Source organism: Ambystoma mexicanum, chromosome 7p (assembly GCF_040938575.1).
Source record: "Ambystoma mexicanum isolate Mex_15411 chromosome 7p, UKY_AmexF1_1, whole genome shotgun sequence".
Classification (NCBI taxonomy): Eukaryota; Metazoa; Chordata; class Amphibia; order Caudata; family Ambystomatidae; genus Ambystoma; species Ambystoma mexicanum.
The window spans coordinates 968,746,511-968,771,571 of NC_090939.1; the positions used below are offsets into that span (position 1 = coordinate 968,746,511).

The window sequence follows — 25,061 nt, forward strand, 5'->3', positions numbered from 1 at the left end:
ATGGCAGTGTTCCCTTGTGGATCTTTAATGTGTCTTTCTTGTGACTGAAGTCTGATTTGATCAAAGAATCACAAATACTTCTGCTCTTGCTATAAGCAAAGAGTGGTGTCGTTGGGAAGAGTCTTGCCAGATTTGGGTCAAGGGTTAGTAATCCCCAATTCTTCTTTAGTATTTTTTTCACCTGATTGCTCTGCTGTGAATAGGTGGCAACATATACTAATTCTGTACCTGATTTCTTGGTACTTGGCTCCAATGCTGATTCTCTCGTCATACTCTTGACTTTATCTGCCTGTGATTGTAGTTTTTGAGAATCATATCCCCTTGCCAGAAATTTCCTGGTGAGATCAACCGATTTTCTTTCAAATTCTTCCTCTTCTGAATTTATTCGCCTATACCTAAGGAACTGGCTCAGTGGAATACTCTCAATGGTATTCTTAGGGTGAAAACTTGATGCCAGTAATATACTGTTCCTATCGGTACTTTTTGTGTATACTGTGGTTTCGAGGCGATTCTCTTTGTAATATACAAGAACATCTAAAAATTCAAGTTGCTTCTTGCTTGATTTGTGCGTGAATTTGATCCTAGGTGATAGTGTGTTCATCCAGTCAAAGAAGCTATTCAATTCATCGTTAGTACCTCTCCATATACCGAAGAGGTCATCGATGTATCTCACAAACAATTGCAGTTTACCATTCCATAGGGTACTGTTTAGAATCTGTGTTTCTTCCATGTATGCAATATAGATGTTAGCGTAACTTGGGGCCGTGGCGGCCCCCATTGATGTCCCAGAGGTTTGTAGGAAGTATCGATCTTCAAATTTAAAGAAATTATTATTCAGGATAATCTTGAGAAGTTTCAAAACAAAAACTTTGTCGGATTGGACATTTTGTGTGGTATTCAAAAGCATCCATTCCACTGCTTCTAGACCACTCTGGTGTGTGATGTTAGTGTATAAACTTGCCACATCCATAGTAAACAGGATGTCGGTTTCTTCAATGAATGTGGAAGCAATGAGTTTCCTCAAAAAGTCGTTCGTGTCTTTGATGTAGGTGGTGATCGTCGGCACCAATTTTTGTAGAATCTTGTCAACATATTGTGCTAGAGGTTCGAGTAGGCTGTTGGAGGCCGCTATGATTGGTCTTCCGGGAGGATTATGTAAGTCCTTATGAATTTTTGGAAGGATATACAAAACTGGCATGATAGGGTGTGTATTGGTAAGAAAAGCTTTCGTTTTGTAAGTAATAAGTTCATCCATCTCTGCCAAGTCAAGTGTATCTTTAATAAGTTCTCTGACTTGTGCTGTATCGTCATTGTAAATTTCCAAGTAAGTATCTTGATCAGATAGTTGTCTTTCTATTTCTGATTTGTACTTCTCTGTATCCCAAATCACGAGAGCTCCCCCCTTATCAGCGGCTTTTATAATTATTTCCGGATTGTTCCACAATTTTTTCAAAACATGTTTTTCTCTATTAGTCAGATTCCCTCGGGATCGATTTTGAAATTTCATTTTCTTCATATCATTTAGTACACATTTCTGAAAGGCATCCATCATGTTATTTTGAATGGGCGGCATAAATACACTTTTTGGTTTCATCTCTAGATATTTAGATTCCGGCCTGGTGTCTGTTAGGTCTATTGAGTCAAAGAACAACTTCAACCTCATTTTCCTTGTTAGTTTGAAAAATGAAATGTTTTCTTTCAGTAGAGAACTGTTGTAGTGTGGTACAAAGGAAATTCCTTTTTGCAAGGTAGCTTTCTCAAACTTACTCAAATTGTACGCCGAAATGTTAACAACTTAGTCCTCTTCATTGGTTGACTTACTTTCCTTGGTGGATTTTTTCTTTTTCCCTCGTCTGCACGGACCCGATCTAAAAAAGAATAACTGACAAGGATCGAGTGAAGGTATCTGTCTGGAAGTACTGGGTCTCTGTTCTGAACTCTTGGGTTCTTCACTCCTTTATGGTTGGTTCTTAGAAGATGCTTCCGTGTTGTCAGCCTCTGTACTTGAGGCATCCGATGTTGTTGGGGGGGATGAAGGTATTTTTCTTCCTCTATTATAGGGCTGTCTGGGATTTTTCGATTGATCTTTCAAATGGTAATATTCTTTCCAGGTATAGACGATGTCTAATTTGTAGTCAAGAGTATCACGTCTGAATTTTCTTATTTTTTTAGATTCAATCTCACTTTTGTAATCCTCCAACTTTGTGTTGACCTCTTCAAGTAGTTGTACTAGCTCGTCCTTAGTGACAAATGCTGAAAGTGCCTTTTTAGTATTCTCTATATCCACTTTAAGGTACCCTCTCGAAAATGAACATAGGGGAAAAACGATTAACCACTTCCAGTACTTTCATATTAAGATGGGTTGTACTGGTTTAGTTCATAGAGATTGACTAGTAAAGTCAATGGGGACTTTACATGCCCTGGGAGACAGTAGTCAGTCCCAGGGTATGGAGTCTATGTTTGGGGGTCGCTATGACACCCCGGTGTCACTGCACGGAGGGTGCTGTGCGACACATGTGCATAAAGATGGTTCCTATGGGTAAGAGAAAAGATCCCATAGGCATTAAACACAAAAATAGCCTAGAACACACATAGCAAAGATGCCTAAGAGTGGGAAAAAGAGTCTCACTCTTAGCAGGTAAAAATAAATAAACTCTTCAGATCCAGCAAAGCTGCTGGGGCACTCTATAGGTAAGGGAAATTAGCCATAAGTGAGAATTCTCCCTAACATGGCCTTTTTAACCTCCTCCATTTCAAATTTTAGACAAGACACAGCTAAATCTACACAGCCCTCAGTATGCACTGCCCCAAACAGACTCCCAAAATGCTTTACCCAAGCCCCTTCCTCCAGGTGGGTCCCATTACCCACATTAGGCCAACACCGAAAAGAACCACCCTTCACAAACTCCCAAAATGCTTTCTGGTCCCTTCATTTTGGGAGTGTCCAAGAAGCCCTCCCAGGCCACCCCTTCAATTTCCTGTTTTCTTCTCTTTAGCTCAATCTGGTAAAGAGTTCTGGACTGGGTTATCCCTCTTCTGCTAGATGTTGGATCCTTAAGTGTCAGCAGCAGGGCTCTCTTCACCCCTTTACAGGCTTCATCAAACCACCCCTTCTGCAGGTGTATATGTATACAAAGCAAGTGGCTACATTGGTTTTGATGGCATTAGATGCTACTGCTTACTATATAGTACTATTTATGGAATTTATGAGCCTATATTAGTACTATATGTTTTTACATGGTGATATTAATGATATGCTAATGGTTTATCTTTATATTGCGTTATGAAATAAGTACGTAAAAGTGTAGGTTTTATCATTGACAACGTTCGCATTTAAATAAGACTTCCATTCAGTAGTAAAAGCCGATTTTATTTAAAAAATGTAATAACCTGTCTCCGTTGAAGTCTCGAAGGTATTATTTTTTTTTAAAGTATAACCTTGAAATGACAAGTGTAACATTATCATTCAAAAAGTGTATAGATCTGTAAAGGGTAGCTACTTTGTATCGGCGCTGGTCACTTTCTTCAATTGAAAGGATTTATATTTTTAAGAGGCGTGGTCGAATAAGTTGCACGTCTGGGCGAAATGGCACGTTTTTATTGTAACGCAAGTATGGTGGAGTGTTTCTTTCTGTTGATTGGTTGATGCACATTATGCATGCGCAGTTGTTTATTATTTGCACGTGCTGTTTGGTAAATAAGAAGATGTGTTTCCATTGACAAATCTCATGGTGCAATTGTCTGAAAATGAAACTTCAGGGAAGTTTGTAAGAAAAAGTATTGTGAATGTATTAAGTGTATTTGTCCATCTTGACTTGTGAAATTTTGTTCTGTAATATCTGTCAACATCCCCAATGTAAGTGTATTTTCCATTACGCATGCATGCGCATTTGTTGTTGCTGCGTTATTGAAGTCACGTGATGGTAAGTATAGGTACAGCGTTAGTACAGAGTTCATGGGCACAATGTTTGGAGCTGGAAGTGTGCGTTTTGCACACTAAGCATGTCTGCACATATGTTGCTTTGCAGCTTTGTATGTAAGGCAAATTATTGTAGTTTATGTTTGGCATGCCTGTATGTTTATTTGTATGCATGTGATTAAAATTGTATTATGTATGCATGTTTATTTGTATTTTTTATGTGTGTTGTGAGAAACCTGATGGTTTTCTCCCAAGCAGACCTGGAGAACCTCTTATTAAGGTGGCCTGTGAAGGGGCGACACTCTCAAACCCCAACCGTAGTGGTGGATGAGCAAGAGAGGATCACCTGGAAGGGGAGCCCGGGGTTGTGCTCGGGGAAATACCCCAGTTGAGACGCAGTATTATACTGAGGAAGAAGGAGAGGAGGACGAGATCCCTGAGGCCTTTGTAGGCTGTATGACATCTGCCCCCCTTTCTCGAATTGAATCTCTCCTGCTCAGATCTAATGACCCCTCCGTATATAACTAATCCCCTAGGATCCCAAACCCTGCTGCACCCAGAAATTACCTCTCCCAGAATCCCTGTTTTCCTGTGTCCTGCCCGATTACTTGCAGTCATTCTTTACCATGTCCCTCTAATTATTATTTTCCGAACTCCCAGTCAGCATGGACAAAACACTACTGTTCCCATAATCCCCACTATTCATTTCACAAACCCTACCAAACTTACCCTTTCAGAATCACCTACCCCCCCTAGGACGAAGAATACAATTTCCCCTTCTTTTTTATTTATTTTTTATTTTTTATTTTTTTATTCAATTGCAATGCAATTTTTACAAAATGTTTAAAATCCGCCAGGCTGTCATTTTCATTAAACCAATTCCAAATTGGGTAGGTAGGTGGAGGTGTATAGGAGCAGTTGTTCGACCAAGTTTTCCCCTTCCAAGGGTTCTGGTTTACTGAATGTCCAAGAACTTCAGGAAAGAGGTCACTCCAATTACACCTCGTCTGTTGTTTCCACACGTCAGAAGTTTCCACAGATTGTCTGCGTCCAAATTCAAAATTTTTCCAATGATTCAGCAAGAAATCTTGTTCTTTCTCTTTTGAGTTCATTACACTCCAACAGTAGGTGCCTACTGGTTTCCACTAAGGAATCTTCCTTACAGAACCGGCAAGTGTTTGTGTCTGACTGCTTTCCTATGGCTAGTATTTTGTTTGTTTTCACCTGGTTTAGCCGGAATCTTAAGAAAGATCTGCTCAGCCTTTTGTCCGGGAATTGCTTTAGGTACCCCCTGACATCGTTCAGCTTCATGGGTGTTGATGGGAAATCTTTAGTCAGGGAGTACCTGTTGGCCACCTCCTGAGTGTTAATCCAATCTGCCTCTAGGAGCTTCCTTGAGACTTTGGCCCTCATTACAACACCGGCAGTAACCAATGGCGCTATTAGCACCATGGTTGCTGCCGGTATTGTAACAAGTCCGCCAATGGTAAATGAGGAAATACCGCCCCATTCCAAGGTTGGCGGGCGGTAATTCCCCATTTACCATTGGCCCTTCCCCATTCCCTTTTTTGCCCCATAGGACTCAAAGGGACTGTGGAAGACGGTAATTACGGTACCGCAAATTGCGGTACCGTAATTACCTCGGAAGTCCCTTTGTGGGTCCCTACTTTAACGGCTGGTCCATACCAGCCGTTAAGGTCGGGAGCCGCAAAGGGACCTCGTAATCAGGCGTTAAGGGTTTAACGGCGCCAACACCTTTTACGGCGCCGTTAAACCCTTAACGGCAGGGTCGTAATGACCCCCTTTATTTGGATTTTGAGTCAGCAATTCTGCAGTTGTGTTCAGCTCTTTCAGTATGTTCAGGTTTAGCTGTTCCCATTGCTGCAGCATCAGGTTTGTCCCATCTATCGTCTCCCTTCTGATTAGCTCCAAGACTTTGGCTTCGGGATTGTTTGTCACTTTCCTATACAGCATCAGAGAGGCTCTCATTTTCGTTGCCAGCAACGATGATAGGCAAAGTTCTCTTCTGATTAGTGCCATTGGGGTAGATTTCGCCAATCCCAATACCCCCCTCCAGAAGTAGCCTTCAAGTTTCTCCCAGATTGAGTTTGGTAGTAACGACATTGCATCCGTGCCTTATATTAGCGATGTGACCACCTTCATCTTGAAGAATCTTAGGATCGGGATAATTGAGAACCTCCCGTACTTCCTGTCAACAGCCTTCGCCTGTGCTGTTACATTTTTTCTCTTTTTCCACAAGAGATCTTGCATGGGTGCTTCTTGTTTGTCGTTGTTTATAATTATACCCAGATATTTAAATGTGTTCACTTTTTCCAGGTTTGACCCATCGCAACTCCAACGGAATTTGCACACTCTTGTGGACGGTTTTCCCATTACTAGGATTTTGTTTTTTTCCTTGTTTAGTTGAAGGTTCTTCTTCTTTAGATAGATCACCAGGTTGTCTAGTTGTTGTTCGAGGCTGATGGGAGTAAGGTCCATCACGATCATGTCATCGGCATATAGGAGTCTTGGAATTTTCGTACCTCCTAATGTCAGTGGAAAATGCATGACTTTGTGAGATGAATTACCGCAATCTGCTAAATACGGATTGTATAGTGTTGGGGCTAAGGGGCAACCCTGCTTGACCCCTCTTGCAGTTTTTATTTCATCTGACAGGCATCCCTCTGCACTCAGGTGTACCCTTAACGATGTTTTTTGATGCAGGGTTCGTATCGGGTCCAAGATGTAAGAGGGGCACTTCATTGCTTCTACTTTCTTCCAAAGGCGTTGTCTATTGACCTGGTCAAAGGCTTGGACCAGGTCAATGAATGCTATGTATACTGGCGGTCCACCCTGTAAGATCTTGGCTTTCATGGAACTTAGCAAAAGGATGTTCGTTGCTGTTCCTGAGATTTTTACGAACCATTCTGAAATGGGTCTGCGAAGTCTGTGGAACGTAGCAAGTTATGAAAACCATCTAGTGCAAGTGAGGCAAAGACCTTCCCCATCACATCCAGAAGTGCGATGGGCCTGTAGTGGTTTGGGTCGTCCGTTGCTCCTCTTTTAAAGATTGGTACGATAATTGCTCTTCTCCACGATTGTGGAACTTCACGAGCGATGTTACAGTTCGCAAAAATTCTGCTCATTAGGTTAGCCCATAGCTTCGGGTGCTTTTTTAGTTCCAAATTGCAGATGTCGTCAGGGCCAGGTGCCCTCGATCTGTTCAGTTTCCTGATTTTATTTAAGATCGACTCTGTGTCTGAGGATATGGTCCAACATGGTTTGCTGCCTGTTTCGGCAACCCTGGTATTCTTTTCCTGTTTACCTTCAGCTGGTAGCGGGGCATAAAGGGATGCAAAGTGGGTTATCCACCTCTTTTCTCCCACATTGTTTTGTATGTGGTCATTCACCGTTTTAGCTGAGCCCTTAATCATGTTCCAGAATTCTTTGGCTTTGTTACCGCATATTACGTACAGCATTTGTTCTGCATCTTGCTGGTATAATTTATGCCTGTGGTAAATCAGCCAGCTCCTGTAGTCATTAAGAGCTCTTTTTGACCTCTCCTTGTTTTCAGCTATGTTCACTTTATTGTAAATTTTCTTGAGCCTCCGATGGAGTTGTCTTTTCCCAACTAATTCAGGGTTATACTCATGAGAATGGTTTTCTTTAGGTTTTAGTTTTTTTTTACCTTCATGGTGTATTTGGTAAGTAAAGGCGTATAGTCCAGCTTACTCTTGCATAGTTCTAGTGGTATACAACCATTTTCAGTGAGCAGTTTGTATTGGCTCGCTATTTCAAGAAGGGCTTTTTCTGAAATCTTTACACGGTTGCCTCCTGAAGTTGCTGTGATCTCCGGGCAGGTGGAAAGGTGTTGGAGCCTTGGTGCTGAGCACTCTGTGGTTAGTAAATTGTGGTCACTGAACGCTGTGCGTACCAGTTTAAAGTTGGTAATCTCCGGCAGCAAGTCTTTAGACACGTATACGTGGTCAATGGTACCTTGTTGAAGTCCACGTTGCCACGACGGGACTTTAGTATTTATTTTGGATCGCATCCAATGAAGATTATGCATGTCCCGTGCTGACATGAACTCTTCCAAAAGTTGCCCTCGCTTCCACACTGGTAGGTTATGGTCTTTCTGCTTCACGTTCAGTCCTATATCTTCGCAAGAGGTGTTAAAGTCACCATTGATAATTGTGTAGTAGCCCCTCTTAATGGCCGTTGCTGCTTCCATGATTTCTCCCAGCTCGTTGGTAAATTCCTCCTTTGTTGTTAATTCCGGGTTCCAGTACAGGTTTATAAGAAGAATTTTATGGCATTTCCTTAGTTGGGAGTTGGTATGTGGCTGCAGCCAATTTAATGTAATCGCTTGGATCCAGTAGAGTGTGGGCAGGTCTTTGCATACATCGATGCCCAACCCCACTCTAATTGTTGTTAACAGGCCGGCAATCGGTCTCCCGAGAGGACCTTTTTTCGCTGGGTTGAATATTAGATCATACCCATCTATCTGGGGTTTGGCTGTCAGCCATATCTCTTGGAGACACAGTAGGTCAAATTGGCCAAGATTGACATCAGTTATTCTTGTGAGGTGTTCAAAGCCCCGGGTGTTCCAACAACCACGTTTGATCTTCTCCCTTTGTTCAGGTGCTATTGTTTTCCTCGCTTCTTCAATTAGAGGTGGAGGCCGTCTGATCTTCTGTGATGGTGGCTAGTTTTATGAGTCCACAACTCCGGTTTTGTCCGACGCTCCTTTTGCTTTCGATAACAGTAGGTTTTTTGGAGTTAGCCTTGGCGATCTCTGCGCTCGATCCCTCCCAACGCCTCTTCTATCGTCTCTGTGGGAGTGCCTGGTACCTCTCTCGTCATCTCGATAAGGATTTTGTGCTGCTCTCTGGTCCCCTTGTCCCTGAGCTTTGTGCAGGTCTTGAAGATGTTCTATTGAATTATAGAGTGAACGCGAGGGAGCTCTTTAATACTTAAAGTATATTTTGGTTCTCCCTCCTTCAGATCTTTTTCTTTCGGTTTGTCTACAGACACCTTTTTCAGATCCTCTGCTTGTATTAAATCGTATCCCAAAAGCGAGAGACTTTTTCTCTCTTTCAGTAGCTGATAATTAATGATTTTAGACTTCAGATGAAGGTATGAAGAATCACTTCTTCCCGAGTGGCAGGGTTCCAATATCCACAATTCCTCGTTGTAAATGTATCTTAAGCTTGGGATTTGTGCAAATATTTTTAGGAGAGTTCCTCTGTTCAAGATCAGTCCATCGGCACGATGGTAAGTGTGTTTTATTTTTAAAATGCAGATACTTTCGATTCGTTTTTGCAGGCTTTTTTGGTCTCTGTCTTTATCGTTCGTCGCTTGTTTCCTTAATGGGGTATCTCTTTTTGGTTTCATAGGCAAGCATCTTTCCCAGTATTCCCCGTTATGTTCATCCAGAGTTTTGTTGCTTTTTCTGGATCCTTCAACCCGATCTTCCCCTCTTTGTCATCTGCTCACGGGGGATCGGTCGTCTTTGGGCTTTGTTTTTTTGTCTCTGACCTCTTTTATGTTTTCGTTTGTCTTTTTTGCCTCTTTTCTGTTAGGGAGAATTCTCTATTTAGGCTGAATTTCCTAACCTAGTGAGTCCCCCAGCAGCTTTGCTGGATTTCTGGAGTTTGTTTTTTTCCATCCTGCCAAGAGTGACACTCTTTTCTCCCACTCTTGGACATGTATGTGGGTAATTCCTTTTGAAATGTCAATGTGTTCGATGGGCTATGGGGTCTTTTACTCCATAGGGTCTCATATGTTTTTTATGTGTGTTACACCGCACCCTACGTGCCGTAACACGGGGGCGCCCTAGCGGGTCCCCCACCATAGACTCCATACCCGGGGACTGACTACTGTCTCCCCGGGCATGTAAAGTCACCATTGGCTTTACTAGACCTAAATTTACTAACAGAACTAGTACAAACCATCTTATTGTGGACGTACTAGTAGGGGTAATTCGAGTACTCCTGGATCTGTTACTCGAGGGGGCACTGTCCCGTCCCCCCTCGTCGAGTTTTGGCTGGTGGCAGTGGAAACTACTTGTTATGTTCGACCCCGAGCATAACCCTATGGGACTCGTCCCATTGTTGGAGATTGATACTTTTTCTCATTTATCTCTGACGTACCACCGATCTACTTATCTTAAATAAGTTTATCGAGTGGTATTTTCTGCCAGAACTCGGTTTGTAAAATGGCGTCTGTGTTCGTCTCTGTGACTCCTAAACCAAAGGTTGAGCCCTTTGTTCCACTTTTGGCGGGCCTCTGTACAGAGACCCTCCAAAGTGGTGCCATTCTGTCTGGGTTACCACAGGGGTGTGGGAGGGGGTTTAGGCACCCTGGACCAAGTTGCCTTGACAACTGCGGTCGCACTCTGGAGTGATTGGCCCAGGTGGTGAGCTCTCCCGCTCACCACTTAGCATGTGTTGATTGACAGCTAGGCTGAATGAATGGGGGTTTTCTGCATAAAAGCAGGGCTTTTGGGACTGGATCTTCAGAAGTCGCCACAGGACCTAAAAATTCGACGAGGGTAACGCTGAGCCGACCTGCACGACGACACCTCCTGTGGATCCCTGCGGAACCGACTCACCACTTCCCGACGACAGAGGAGATCTCCCTGCCGGAGAGTCTCTTCCCCTGACTGGTGGGAACAACCAGTCCCCTTTGCTTTTTATTCGCCTCAGGACACGGTGGTCGAATTGCCCGTGCAGAAGCACCTCGGCAACCGGATAGCCACTACCCCTGAACCGCGACCAAAAGGTGGTGCCTTGTGACGGAGCACTCCGCGGCTGGTCTCTTCCCTGGTGGTGCACCAGACTTCATTTTCTTCAACGACGAGATCATCTCTACTCTTGGCAAAGAACCAACGTGCATCCACCGCCAGGAACAACTGCCCCCGCCGGAGCTGCCCTCCACAACAAGGTACTGTGTCCGCCTGGCTTCCCTTTCGATCGGTTCGAGTGAGGTGTCTTAATCCTCTCCGTTCCGTTGGGTCGCCTCCAAGCTTTTCTCATTTGTTGTTCTGAACTGGTTCTATCCACCCATAACAATTTGCAATACAGACTTGAATGCATTTCCACTAGAGACTTTTTGGGACATCGCGCCTTGCCTCTCTCCGAGTGGGCCTGGCCTCTGAACTTTACGATCTATTGTGATTCTTGCCTTCCTGCCTTGCATTTTATCCGCTTGGATCGAACTGTGTTGATTTCGTAACCTGCCTATCTTTTTCTCTCCCGTCCTAACTAATATTCGAGTGTCATCTGGGTTGAGGTATATACCTCTGTCTGAAAATAAGTGGTACCAGTAGAACCTAGAGTTGTCGATATTGCTAGGGGGATTGATCGTCTACTTCGTAGAGTAATTGTGTTTGATTTGTTTGCCGTGATTTGCCTTAGTGTTTTTCATAGAAGTTTTGTTATAAATAAGTACCTTAATATCTTTACACTAAGCCTCGTTGCGTGTTTGCTTGTCTTGCTGTGAAGAATTGCCCTATTTTGTATACTCCACATACTGCTCAACTTTTCTTGAGAGAAGTCTGACTGCTCAGCCACAGCTACCACGTGAATCTGTGTGGTGCAGACTGCTACCAAGTGGGTTCACCGCCAACGCCTGTAGTCCTAAATCTTTTGCAGTGGTCCCAGAGGGAACTGCACAGGTTTCCACCTAACATTTTCCAACACCCCTCTGGATGTTTTCTCTTTTTGTCGGAGATATATTATCCGTCTGGGGGGGTGGCTCGTATATTTGAACTTTCTTTGCAGGCTCCATGCTTGACGATCTATCCTCCACCATCTCAGCTGTCCCTTTAAGGTTATCTTCTGTTGGAGTTTCTAAATCTGATTCCTCCAGCGTGTACATACTCCACTCAGGTTGCTCCTCATGGGTCGGCCAGGTGGATTTTATGGTTGAGCAGCCTTTGTTTCTTTATGGAGATTTATGTTTCTCAGGTCTTTGCTTCCCCTCTGCTGGATTCTTGTTTTCCAGAACCACTCCTTTGTTCGTGCCTTTGATGTTACCCTTGAGTGTTTTCAATCTTCTGTTTCTCGCTACCTAATGCATGCTTTGCTTAGTAGAAGTGGAGAGAAGAGATCTCTGTTGGTTAAATATAACATATGAGAAGACGTTTGTATTTTGGTCCGTGACGTTGCTCCTACGACTAGTGTCGTCTGGGCTTATGTTAAGCTCGGAGGAGTTCTCATCTTGAACTGGTCGTTTGTGGGTAATGGCACTGTTCTGGAGAGATTTCTTGTTTGCCTCTTCGTCGTCTATCATAGCGATTATTTCATCCATAGGGTCTGGACAGACTAAATGGCTGATGGCCCTCGTTCTCAGATCTTGTTGACTTGTCCTTCAAGAAGGGACTTTAGTCGTAGAATTTGGCTGTTCGCATATCGTTTGAGAGGCTTTCTCCACCAACCGGGTATGATGGCCAGCCGCTAATGTTTTTTCTTCTAGTCTTTGTAGAGATCTCACCTCTTCTTTTCTAAAAGACTGTTCAATCCTTGATGTCAGGCTTCCCTCAGTTCCTACCAAAAAGCCTTCAAGATAGTTTAATTTTGTTTGCATCAGGGCTATTATTGAAGTCTGATCTTTCAAAGTATCATTAATGCTCTCATAAAGCTTGCTGAAAGGAGCAAACGCGATTGTGACCGTAGACATTATGTTGAGGAGATCGTTTTTTTTTTTTGGGGAGAGGAGTCATACGGGGTGGGTTGTTGGAGTTCACTTAGTCTTCTCGACTGAATAGGAGTCCGCGGCAGGTCGTCCTCAGTGATAGGCCCCTTCCCCCCCTCGGCCATTGTGAACCGGGGTCAGACCAGGTGTCCTAAATACCACCCCAGGCTGTGTTCCAGCTTGGTTTTTTAATGCCTCTTGGGGCAGCAGTGGGCCCCTCAGGGACGGTCTTTCTGACCTTGAACCCGTGGTCTCCGCAGACAGCCCTAAGGGTGTAGATGGAACATTGTCATCAGATACATTCGTGCTCCTTGGTACTGGTGCTGGGGGGCGTGCAATTTCCGCGATCACCCTAACTCTCTGTTCGGGTTGCGGGATGTCACTCTGCATGTGAACGGCTGGAGAATCACGTCCTAATTTCTTGTCGCAGGGCCATCTTAAGACAGGCCCTGTCCTGTTGTTCTTTTGCGCTCCTGATTTTTCTGATTTGGAAGGGCTCTCACTGGGATTCGGGACGTTCAGATTTTTTGCAGGTGGCACAATACTTAATTATTGTTGGCTTAGGCTTTCCAGAATCTCTGTGTCCGATATTTCGGGTACAACTGTCTCTTGGGGTCCTTTTCTCTTCTTGAAAAATTCATTTAAAGATTCTGCACTTATAGGTAAATCCGATCTTTTTCTTGGTCCTATTTTCTTTGGATCCTTTGCTTGCAAGGACACTCTTCTTGTTAGTTTGTTTGTGTTAAAGCACTGAACCTTTGGATACGGGCCTGGTCTCCCTTTATGGTTTCCCGGGAGGTCCTCATCTTCGTCACGTTCGTTTAGGTGGGCCTTGTCACGGTCCATTCCATCATCTATTTGTTGAATTGTACTGGGTGACAATGAGTGGTTGAGTAAGTCTGATCTTTTCGGGCTAGGTAATACACATGCCTCGTTGCCTGCCGTGGCTTTGCACGATTTTACTTTAACGGAGTGTGAGTTAACCACAGTAACGTAGACCATAGATTGCTTGTGGTCTTTTTCACTGGTAAAGGCGTTGATGTCAGCCTACTGGTCTTCATTACAGTTATCGGTGTGGCGTGTACATCAATGTCTATTACTTTTGTGCTGTTTAGATTCTCTGTAATTGGTGTCGATAAAGAACATTTACTTGCGACACCGGCACCCACTGAGGATGGGTAAGAAGACCGCTCAGTATTGCCGCCATCTGTTGCTTCCTCTATGTCGCCGGGATACACGCTGCTACTGCGCAACCCTGTGCGGTTACTGTCCCGAGCCTCCGAGAGCAGAGCTCGTGCGCCGGGCTCCGCGTCTGTCTGTTTCGACTTCCCAGCGGGGTCGCTGGCTGGGGGCGGGGCGCCTTCCTCACTTGCTCCAGCCCCCACTGCTACAGACTCACTCGGCTGGCCTGGAAGGGTGTCTCCGGCATCGGTGTTAGATTTCAGTCTCGGCGGTCGCTTCTGAGCAGCAAGCTTCTCCCCCCTTTTCTTCATATTCATCTTGAAGCTCACGGACTCCTTCGGCTGACGCAGCACACGTCTGAGAGGCTCCATTTGGCTCCCCAAAACGGGACTACAGGTTGCAGGTAGGTCCACGGCTAGGACTGGGAAGGATACTCGGGAAAGGGAAGGAGACAAGGGAGGGGGAAGGGATAGGGAAAGCAACAGCAGGGGGCAAGGAGCGGACAAAGGGAAGGGGGGGTAGGGGAGCCGTACCTTCAACTTCTGAGGCCTCCTGCGATGCTTCTGTCCTGGCGTTTTCATTTTTCTCCATCTTTTCGGGGCAAGCCAATTGACAATTCGATTCAACTGGGACAGTGGGGACGGCAGCAGAACGGCAGCAAGATGGCAATGGCAAGCGGCAAGTCCAGGTAGAAATAGGTGTGTCCCAAAAAGTCAACGGTGAACACAGCAGAAAGACTCTGGTCTGCCACTGCCAAAGTATGCCTTCACTCTGCTGCTCCCCCTTCTTATAACACCTTCTCCCCGTCCTACCATGCAGAATACTGCCCCCTTTTCCAACACAAACACTTTCTCCTGACATGAAAGACAACGGACTAACACCAAAGCCATTTACCTGACATATCCCAACGCCAGGGTCAGGCAATTGACCAGAATAGGACACACCAGACGGCCCTTATCCTTTCCCACAAGGATAAAGGTGGAGCACGAGAGCACAATACGAGCAAGACAGACGAGAGAGCTAACTCAGCACGGCAGTTCAAGAAGAGGAGAAAGATGGCACGAATCGAAAGGGTGCTAAGGAGAGAAGCAATCTTGCTCTTTCCGACCAAGGCCTGTGAAACCTCCCCAGAAGGAATTGTAAGACCGTGAACAATAGCCAGCGTGTGTTGCAGCAGATGTCAATGGTACACAGGGTCTTCCTCCGCTGACAACCAAACCGCGGAGAGATGTTTGGCCCCCTGGTACTGGCCTTGACTCCAGAGAGAAGAAAAGCCAAGCGGTTCATCACTGAACTGTGTTGATCGAAAGTAGCAAGCAGCTGATTAAAGAAAGTACAAAAAACTGTTGATACGCAAGGGGAAAGCTAGCATAGAAGAGTAAAGCAGCACATGGGTTTTCACCTGGGAAACTCTGTGTGATTACCCTGTTTAACTACTGCAACCAGAAGGCCTTGGGAGAAATGCCAGGAGTTCAAATTGGTCAAAAATGGGTCGAGTAAAATTCTCTGTACAGTTGAAAGCCTTTGACCAACAGATGATTGTGAAGCTAAGGGAAGCGAATCCTGCATCGTAAAGTTGGCAAGCGTGAACCCGACCGAGGGATGCCAATAAAAGGGGGTGCAGTCTGAAGCCCCGGTTTATACTGTGTTGACAAGAGTGAACCCAGAAGAAGGATGTACACAGTGAACTGTTCAAAAAGACATTACGATTCATGAATCAAACAGATGTCACAAAGAACATTGTGTTGAAAGCCATAGTGAACCTGGCAGAGGGAGGCTAGCAATCGAGAAGGGTCTGAATGCGGAAGAGGGGGAACCCAGGGGTGAAGAGCTATGACCCAAACAGAGACAATCAGAGAAGAACCTTTGAATTTTTGTTGACCTTTTGTTCAATATTTTGGGAGCTCATCAGACCCTTGGAAGTGAGAAGCTTGAATATTGAAGGGCCTGATACTGCTGAAGACTCCTTGTGAATCTGAACCTGGAAGGGAGGATCCAGGGGTGAAAAGGCATCACCCAAGTTGCATGCAGAAAGCAACTTTTGTTTATTATTTTGTTGAAGACATCAGTTCCTCGTAAGCAAGAGACTTTTTGTAGATAAGAGACTTAACCACCGAAGGCTCTGATAGTTGAGAGTAGAACTGTTATCTCGTGCTGGGGAAGCCTGAGCGTGTGCTGTGCTCAGGAGCCCCACCTTGTCCCATACTCAAAACCTGGGTAAGGGAGATCCTGACTACCGCAACCTGACTTATTATTTGTGAGCACTTCTTTCTTTCCTGTGAACCTATCCCACACTCTTTGTTTGTATTTAGCGTAAGGATTGGCAATAGGTTTTTCTTAGTATAGGCCCTTTTATTTGACAAGACGCCACAAGGACTGCTGCCTTATTATTTGATGGTAGTAGCTTGCTCCCATCTTATATTTAGGCTTAGATTAGGCGTTTTTCCAACCCGCATATACAGTTTAATAAACACCCTTGAACTGTGATCACTTGTGTCTGTCTTTATTGTTGCCACCATTAGTTCCTTACATATGGTTTAAGGAGTGGGATTTTACTCAATTGAAACAAATGGGGAACCCTACCAAAATAGAGATCAGAGTTCTAGGAAAACCAACCCTGAGGAAATTGATCTACCTCTCGGAGACTCCAACTTTAGAATGGGGGTTACCTTTCTCTGTGCAACGCCCCAGGCGATTTCCCCTGAACGGATAACACTAGAGGGAAATAGTTATCACCGTTGATGTCCCCGGAACTATCTGATGCTAGGGAGAGATAAACTTGTGATCTCTCTGGGCTTACACATGGAATGTTCTACCACTGCAGCCATCTACGTGGTAACCCACAAGAAGAAGGATGTAGAGATGTTTTCCCTTCTAACTTGTGGAGATGAGTTGAAATTTGTTTTCCTTAATTTATCACCTACTCCCTGAGACATTCACTGAGATGAAATCCTAGTCACCCTTACATATGACCACCTGTGGAACTCTCCCTCTAAAAGAACGACTAAAAACTCAGGTGGGTTTGATGAGCCTTCGATAGATCATCCCTTCCCCTCCCCTAAAGGCCCAAATCCCCCCCACGCAGGAATTGGAAGCCCCAATAAACCATCCTCTCTCTTGGCATAGGAAGTACAAAATGCCATTGCTAGAGAAATTACTTGCAAATTCATTCCGGAGAAAAAAAAAAGGAGTACAAGATACATCAAGCTCCCACAGGTTAAGGACAGAGGAAGATGAAAATGTGGGAAATGTAGAAAATGAAAAACCCATGGAACCCAAGCTAAGAAAAATGTCCAAAGAGAACCCAATGTATGAAACCGTGGGAGAAATATCTTCTCATGAAACATCAAGAAGGGCTCTAGAGACCCTTTCTACAGAAAACCAAATCCCAGAACCCCATCCTTACCATTCATAGGGCATAATAAGGGGTGAGAAAATAAGAGAAAGAACACAAGAAGTACGAAACGTAGAAAGTAAAGACGCCCTAAAAAAACATTTCACCCCCCCTGAATACGGATAGGAGAGGGCCAACATCCACTATATCTCAGAGAGACCTGGAAAACTAAGCATCTCCTCTGCAAGCCCTGATTTACCAAGAAAAGGTTGAGAGTTCCAGCAGTGACAGTCCCGTTATATGCTGCAATGCTTGGACCAGCAGCCTAGATGCTCCACAATGGACACTCCAAGTGAAACACTGCAGTCCAACCAGCATAGGGGAAAGGTATGTGAGAAACCTGAGGGTATTCTCCCAAGCAGACCTAGAGAATCCCTTATTCAGGTGGTCTGGGAAAGGGCGATGCTCTCACACCCCAACCCTAGGGGCAGACAAGCGAGAGAGGATCACATGGATGGGCAAACCAGGGTTGTAAACAGGGAATTACCCCAGGTGAGACACAGTATTATACAGAGGAAGAAGGAGAGTAGGACAAGATCCCACAGGCCTTTGTAGGCTGTACGACATCTGCCTCCTTTCCTCCCATTGAATCTCTCCTGCCCAGATCCAATGACCCCTCCGTATATAACCAATCCCATATGATCCCAAAGCCTGTTGCAACCATAAATGATCTCTCCCAGAATCCCTGTTTTCCTGTGTCCTGCCCGATTACTCGCAGTCATTCTTTATCATGTCCCTCTGATTATTATTTTCCAAACTCCCAGTCAGCATGGACAAAACACTACTGTTCCCATAATCTCCTCTATTCATTTTACAAACCCTACCAAACTTACCATTCCAAAATCACCTAACCACCTAGGTAGAAGAGTACAATTCCCCCTTCTTATAACACCTCCCTGTCCTACCACGCAGAATACTCAGGAACTCTACCTCCCCCTTTTCCAACACGAACACTTTCTCCAGACAACAGACTTTTACAAGCCATTTACCTGACATGTCCCAACGCCAGGGTAAGGCACAGTCAGGCAATTGACAAGAATGACACACACACACACCTGACTGTCCTTTCCCTTTCCCACAGGGATAAAAGGTGGAGCACGAGAGCACAATATGAGCAAGGCAGACCGTACAGCGAGAGAGTTAACTCAGCACAGCAGTTCAGGAGGAGGAGAAAGACAGCGCACATCGAGAGGGTGCCAAGGAGAGAAGCAACCTTGCCTTTTCCGACCAATGCCTGTGAAAACTCCCCAGAAGGAATCCTAAGACCGTGAACAATAGCCAGCGTGTGTTGCAGCAGATGTCAATGGTACACAGGGTCTTTGTCCACTGACAACCAAGCCAGGCAGAGACGCTTGGCCCCATGTTACCTGCCTTGACTCCAGAGACAAGAAAAGCTAAGCGGTTCATCAAAGTCGATGAGTCAAGGGGAGAGCCGATAAGAAACCGAACTGTGTTGAACAAAAGTAGCAAGTGGCTGATTAAAGAAAGTACAAAGAACACACACAAGGGGAAAGTCAGCATAGAAGAGTCAAGCACCACATGGGTGTTCACTCGGGAAACTCGGGGTGATTACCCTGTTGTTGAACTACCGTAACCAGAAGGCCTTGGGAGAAAGGCGAGAAGGGGGTCAAAGTGGTCATACAAGGGTCTAGTAAAATCTTCTGTGCAGTCGAAATCCTTTGACCAACAGATGATTGTGAAGCTAAGGGAAGCGAATCCCGCATTGTAAAGTTGGCAAGAGTGAACCCGACCGAGGGATGCCGATAAAAGGGGGCAAAGTCTGAAGTCCCAATTAACAGTGTGTTGACAAGAGTGAACCGGGCAGAAGGATGTCCACAGTGAACTGTTCAAAAAGACATTAAGATTTGTGAATCAAATAGAGGTCACAAATAAGATTGTGTTGAAAGCTATAGTGAACCCAGCGGAGGGAGGCTAACAATCGAGTAGGGTCTGAGCCCGGAAGAGGGGAACCCAGGGGTGAAGAGCTATCACACAAACACAAACAGAGACAATCAGAGAAGAACTTAGGAATTTTTGTTGACCTTTTGTTTAATATTTTGGGAGCTCATCAGACCCTCGGAAGCGAGAAGCTTGAATACTGAAGGGCCTGATACTGCTGAAAACGTCTTGTGGATCTGAGCCTGGAAGAGGGGGATCCAGTGGTGAAAAGTCATCACAAAACATGCAAGCAGAAAGGAACTTTTCTTTATTTTTTTGTTGAAGACATCAAGTCCTCGGAGGCAAGATACTTTTTGTAGAAAAGAAACTGAACCACTGAAGGCTCTGATAGTTGAGAGCGGAACTCTTAGCTTGTGCTGGGGAAGACCGAGCGTGTGCTGTGCTCAGTAGTCCCACCTTGCCCCGTGCTCAAAACGTGGGCAATAGGTTTTTCTTAGTATAGGCCCTTTTATTTGACAAGACACCACTAGAACTGCCTTCTTATTATTTGATGGTCGTAGCTTGCTCCTATCTTAGACTTAGACTTAGATTAGACGTTTTTCCAACCCGCATTTACAGTTTAATAAACACCCTTGAACTGTGATCTCTTGTGTATGTCTTTACTATTGCCACCATGAGTTCCTTACAGAGTGGGTGGTTGCGTATTTTGTGTGTGTGAACTCTATTTCTTGACTGAGTGCATGTTTGACTGCATGTGCAGTGTGGGTGGGTGCATATGTTGTCTTTGTTGTTTCATACGCTCTGTGTACAGTCCGTATGAAATATGGACATTCATTCTGCACATTCCGCCTATATAGATGCATTTCAAACGTTAATATCTCAAAACTTGGGCCGATTTTCACAATTTTTCTTAAGTGCACCAATTCCATGTACAGTCTAGGTGCCCCGCAAAATATTAGGAAAATAGAAGAGGGCAAAGTTCAGATATTTGTTCTTTCCTATGAAAAACCCCACGTTAAAAGCTGTTCAAACACAATCAAAGTAAACATTCCTGTAGAAATCTGAAATTTTACATGCACAGGTGGCTACCTTGAAATATTACTTCGAAATATTTTCAGATTTTTAGACGCAAGCGCTCAGATGTTATTAAGAAAAGTCATTTTCAGAGACTTGGCAATAACCTTAAGTATGCCTTGCGCTAGCACAAAGGCATAACATATATATATATATTCAGTGAAAAAACTTTGTTAAAGGGACGTTATGGTTCCAAGTATGCTATGTTTCTGCATGAGTAGTTTAGCATACTAGATAGAACCTCATAATAGAATGCAATTTATATCAATGCATTATTTAATGCACTAATTAGCTTATGATATTTATTGCAATGATCCTTGACACTTTTTTCTCCACATTATATTAAGAATCCCTTGTTCAGAAATTTCATGAAAAGTAAATACTCATGTGATGTCATCAATGATGTCATCAATGACATTTGTGATGTCATCTTTGATGTCCTGGGTGTTAGTTTTAGCAGTGCACAGTGGTGGCACAAGTTATGGTTGCTTAGCTTACCATAACTGGCGAATTTCAGCGGTTTTTCAGTTTTACTTGGGACCATAACGTCCCTTTAACAAAGTTTTTTCACTGAATTTCATAGGTTTTTAGCAGTGCAACTTAACCATAACATCCCTTTAACAAAGTTTTATTACTGAATTTCATAGGTTTTTAGTTGCGCAACTTAACCATAACCTCACTTTAACAAACTTTTTTCATTAGCACACAGACAATATACAAAGATGGAGTGTAAAAAGCAACTTCTTCTGGCTTTACACAGAAGGTTGCAAAGTAAGAATTTATGCTTGTTCACAGTGAAGGTCAGCTGCTTCCATTTTTCGCTTGCAGGCCGGAGTGGCCCACGACTCGCACTATAAGGTTCTATTGTTTTTTTACCTTGACAGACAGGGATCCTGCCAAAAGACTTCTTATGAAGTAAGGGTGCAGTAACGTAAGAGACAAGGATGAAATTTCTGAAACGAAACCGCTTTTATATATTATATCACTATGAGAAAGATCATTGGCACAGACGGAGTCGTATTTAAGGACTGCATTACGCGTAGACAATGGAAAATGCCAATATAATGTAAGTAACCCTTTAGATTATTTTATACCGGAATATAATAACAATAGCGTGGCGTTAAAGCCCGGTTAAGTTGTACTTGTTCGTTCAATGTCGCATATTGTTTTGTACCGTGCACTATCACCGCCAATGTGGTCCCCTGGCACTCAGACGGCTCTGAAAAAGGCAGAGGATAGAGGGTGGGTTAGTGGGAATAAGTTACCATACTCCGTTGTGCTATCCTCGCTAGCAAATAGTTTCACGCCCTAATAAATAAAATGAATATTTTTAATGAAGATCGGCTGGTGAGACTAATTTATGTTTTTAAAACAGGTACATCCTTCCCTACTGTCAATGCCACGATTTTCAGACCCCGGCCGATGGATTTTTTAACTGCCAGGTGCAGTTCCCAGTAAACAACTTCATGACCCTCACCATTTTATGGGACAATCGCCAAGGACCAATATGCCCTTACGCGGTACTAGCGGCTAGAAGCAACATACCAACCGTTATGGTAGTCTAATGCCTCGTTGTTGGAACAGCCTTCCGATTATCAGTGCGACGATAGTGCTTCTTATATCATAAACCAACATCCTGTGTAGCGCAAAGGAACAGCGCGTGACTCAAGATGAACTTTTGTGGATCGACAGCAAAGACAAATGCAAATCGCTGAATATTCTCTAAACATTTGATATCAAATAAATGTACTTTACGAAATGTACAATGTTGCTGTTTACTTTTAAATCACAGTTTCACATTCCGAATTGTGGCGCGCTGTGTTTTGAGATGATGTGTGTTGTTTTCCGGGTTCTGTGTAAAGTCGCGTAGGACTGGAGATGACTGGGCGAGTTTGGCTACGCACCCTGTAAGGTCACGGAGAGAGACGGGGAATATGAATGCTTTGATAATGTCAGGCTTAGGGGCGGGAGATATGATTTAGTGTCGCAAAAGCAGGTCAGCCAGGTCGATGGGGCAAGTGATAGGATTATCAAATAATGTCGGCACACAGCAGCCTGATTTATTGTTTGTTTAGTGGACAAAAAGTCGGGTAAGGCCCATAGGAAATTGTAATGTCAGCAGACATAAGGAGGGTTCTTAGAACACTTTCAACCTGACAACGAACAATACGAACAACGTTCTCAGAACACCCCCATTTTGTTTAATTGCAAACATTTCAGGACACCGCGAGTGTTCTTAGAACACATTCAACTTGCCAGAGTACAATACGGACAACGTCCTTAGGACACCCCCATTTTGTTTATGTACGAACATTTAAGGACATGCGAGTGTTCTTAGCTCAATTTTAGCTTGCTTGCGAACAAAACGGACACATACTCAGAACACCCCACCATTTAGTTTATATAGAAAATTTCAGAACAGCTGTGTTGTCTGCAGACAAATTGAACACAACAAAAGCGTCTAGCACATAAAAAAAACAGAACATTGAACCTATTTCATACTCCCCCACCCTCCTCAAACACTCTTACACACCAACACACTCCACTGCGCTGTCCGCGGTCGTCGGTGAATGCAAGATGGCTGGCACCACAAAAAATCTGACGCGCTTCACGCACCACGCGGTCCAATCAGCGAACACGTCGCATGTCCGCGGACATCACACAAGCCGCTTGGCCAATCGGGGCGCTGTCCACGGAGCGAACAGGGAAGTCCGTCCGCGGAGAGAACAGAGATATCACACATTTTTTTGCCTTACATTTTGGTCATTTTAAAAAAAAATACTGGATGGATTTACACCAAATTTGCAAAAGCATGCTTTCGGGACCAAGACCCCACTCCTGACGCAAATTTGGTGTAAATCCGTCCAGCGCTTTGGGCTGTAGGCGTGCGCAAAGTTTTTTTTCCCATTATGTCTATGGGAAAAAACAAAAGTTTTGGGACCCCCCTATAACTTTGCCCCCCCTGGACCAAACCTCTCCAAACTTTGCAAAAGAATTCAGAGTGGGCTATATACTTTTTTTGCAAAGTTTGGTGAGGATTTTGATATAATAATATGTCAGGTTTCTCAAAAGCATTTGTGTGCTCCTTACCGTGATAATGCTTCGAAGTTCTTGTTTGTCAATCGATCCATTCCCATCAGCATCATACAGCTTAAAATACCACTTTAGCTTCTGGTCTATTTTTCCACGTAGAAACAAATTTATAGCCGCAATAAATTCCAAAAAGTCAATGAATCCATCCTACAATGTAAAATTGTGGATAAAATTAAGATTTAGCTAGTTCATGGATAACATTATTGTGCTATTTGTATACAACATTACAGTCAAACAATAATGGCTTCATTTACACAGGCATTTTTACCCCAGTGATGAATTTGAATCTAGGAAGATTTGTATATTGTGCAAGTGTAAAATGCACAAAATTAATCAGTTGCTAAAGCATGGACTTGCTAATGCCTCTGAACTGTTACCACACAGAAAATTCCCATTTAAAAAAAACATGCATGCATGGTGACATTAAAACAATATTAGGGAAAATATTGTGTGTGTTAAAATATATCATCCAATTAGAATAAAATGCCCAACTCCCACAAATCTGATACCTGCTTTCGTTTCTCTGAAAAAGGAACTATTTTGTGGTGTTTTTTATTCTGAGGTTGTGGCTGTTTGACTATTTTCTGATCCATCCGTAGTCTTCCTCTTCACTGTATCACTATGACCTGCATCTGTGGGTTTGAATTGGCCATTAAAGAGGGTGGGGCCTTTTCTAATGCTATGAACACCACAAAATGTTCTGCGTTGTGCTAATAGGTTGTTAGTGTAAAGACAAATTATACGTTCCGTTTGAAAGAGTGCATGGGGACTTGTGGCATTTATGAAAGGGAAGGTGGTACTGTCAATGATGGACACCATGGATGCAAGTGTGCCTTCAGAAGGAGTCCATTATTACTGAGTTGAAGAGCGGTGCAAGGAATTTCCATCTGGCATGGGTGTAGAAGCTGTGGCTTATTTCATTTGTTTTTAATGTAAAAGAATGTGTATCATTTTATCTCAGAAAGGGTCTGCTAAACAGACCCCTTTCCATAACTTCATGCACCTCCTTCCACCCTTCCTGCAAACCCGCACAATCCTGGCTCTCTTCACATCTCTCCTCTATGCGCCGCCTCCTCTGCTGCCTTGAAACACGCTGGCACAAACCATGCTCTCCAGCTAACAATGCTACTTACCTTCTCCACTCTCAATCTAATAACCCCCGCCGCACTTTTCAAACCTTGACCCGCCTTCTTTCTCCCCCCACTCGTGATCCATCTGCTGCCTCACCTCTCTCAGCCACTGATCTCGCTAACTGTTAAGATGGATTTCTGAACTCTGACCTGGTGGGCAGAGGTTCAGAAGGCCAGCCTAGTTTCTTGGAACAGGGTAACCTCTGGACAAGCCAGACCAATCAAAGTAGCTATGGCAGGCGGTCAAGACTAAGACTCAGCAGTGGTGAGGGTGACTGAAAGACCTCAGCAAGGACACTTACAAATTACTCCCAGACAGGTGTTATATCAAAAACATAAACACATTTATTACAAGGCCTTTGTAACTCCGACAATAGTTAAAGAATCACATCAATACTAAGTAAACCAACACATCACAATCAATACAATATATATTCAAGACCATTGGGGTCTAAAGGGTTAAATGCACGAAATATGTCGACAACCTAGATGGGAAGGAAACAGGCAGTGCAGGTAGTCTTTAGGCCCCTTCGATATCAGCAACACACCTAAGAGGCAGTCCAAGCCCTAAGAAGAGAGGAGCCTTGTGCTCAAAAGTACATGCAATCCAAGTGCACGCGGTTGTTCCAACGGGCAAAATAGGGTCTCTTCAGGGGTCTCTAGCAGCTCAGGA

General features: G+C 44.0%; 1 protein-coding gene across 2 annotated transcripts in view; it reads right to left on the bottom strand.

Moving 5' to 3' along the window:
- GUCA1C (guanylate cyclase activator 1C) overlaps positions 1–25,061 on the bottom strand; it is a 1,146,160-nt gene that overhangs the window by 658,023 nt on the left and 463,076 nt on the right. For both annotated transcript variants that reach the window (XR_011283581.1, XM_069637318.1), the window contains exon 2: positions 23,256–23,405. Coding sequence is in view for 1 of the 2 variants with exons in the window: in XM_069637318.1 (XP_069493419.1) it covers positions 23,256–23,405 (150 nt within the window). In the remaining variant the exon portion in view is untranslated. The remainder of the gene's footprint in view (positions 1–23,255; positions 23,406–25,061) is intronic.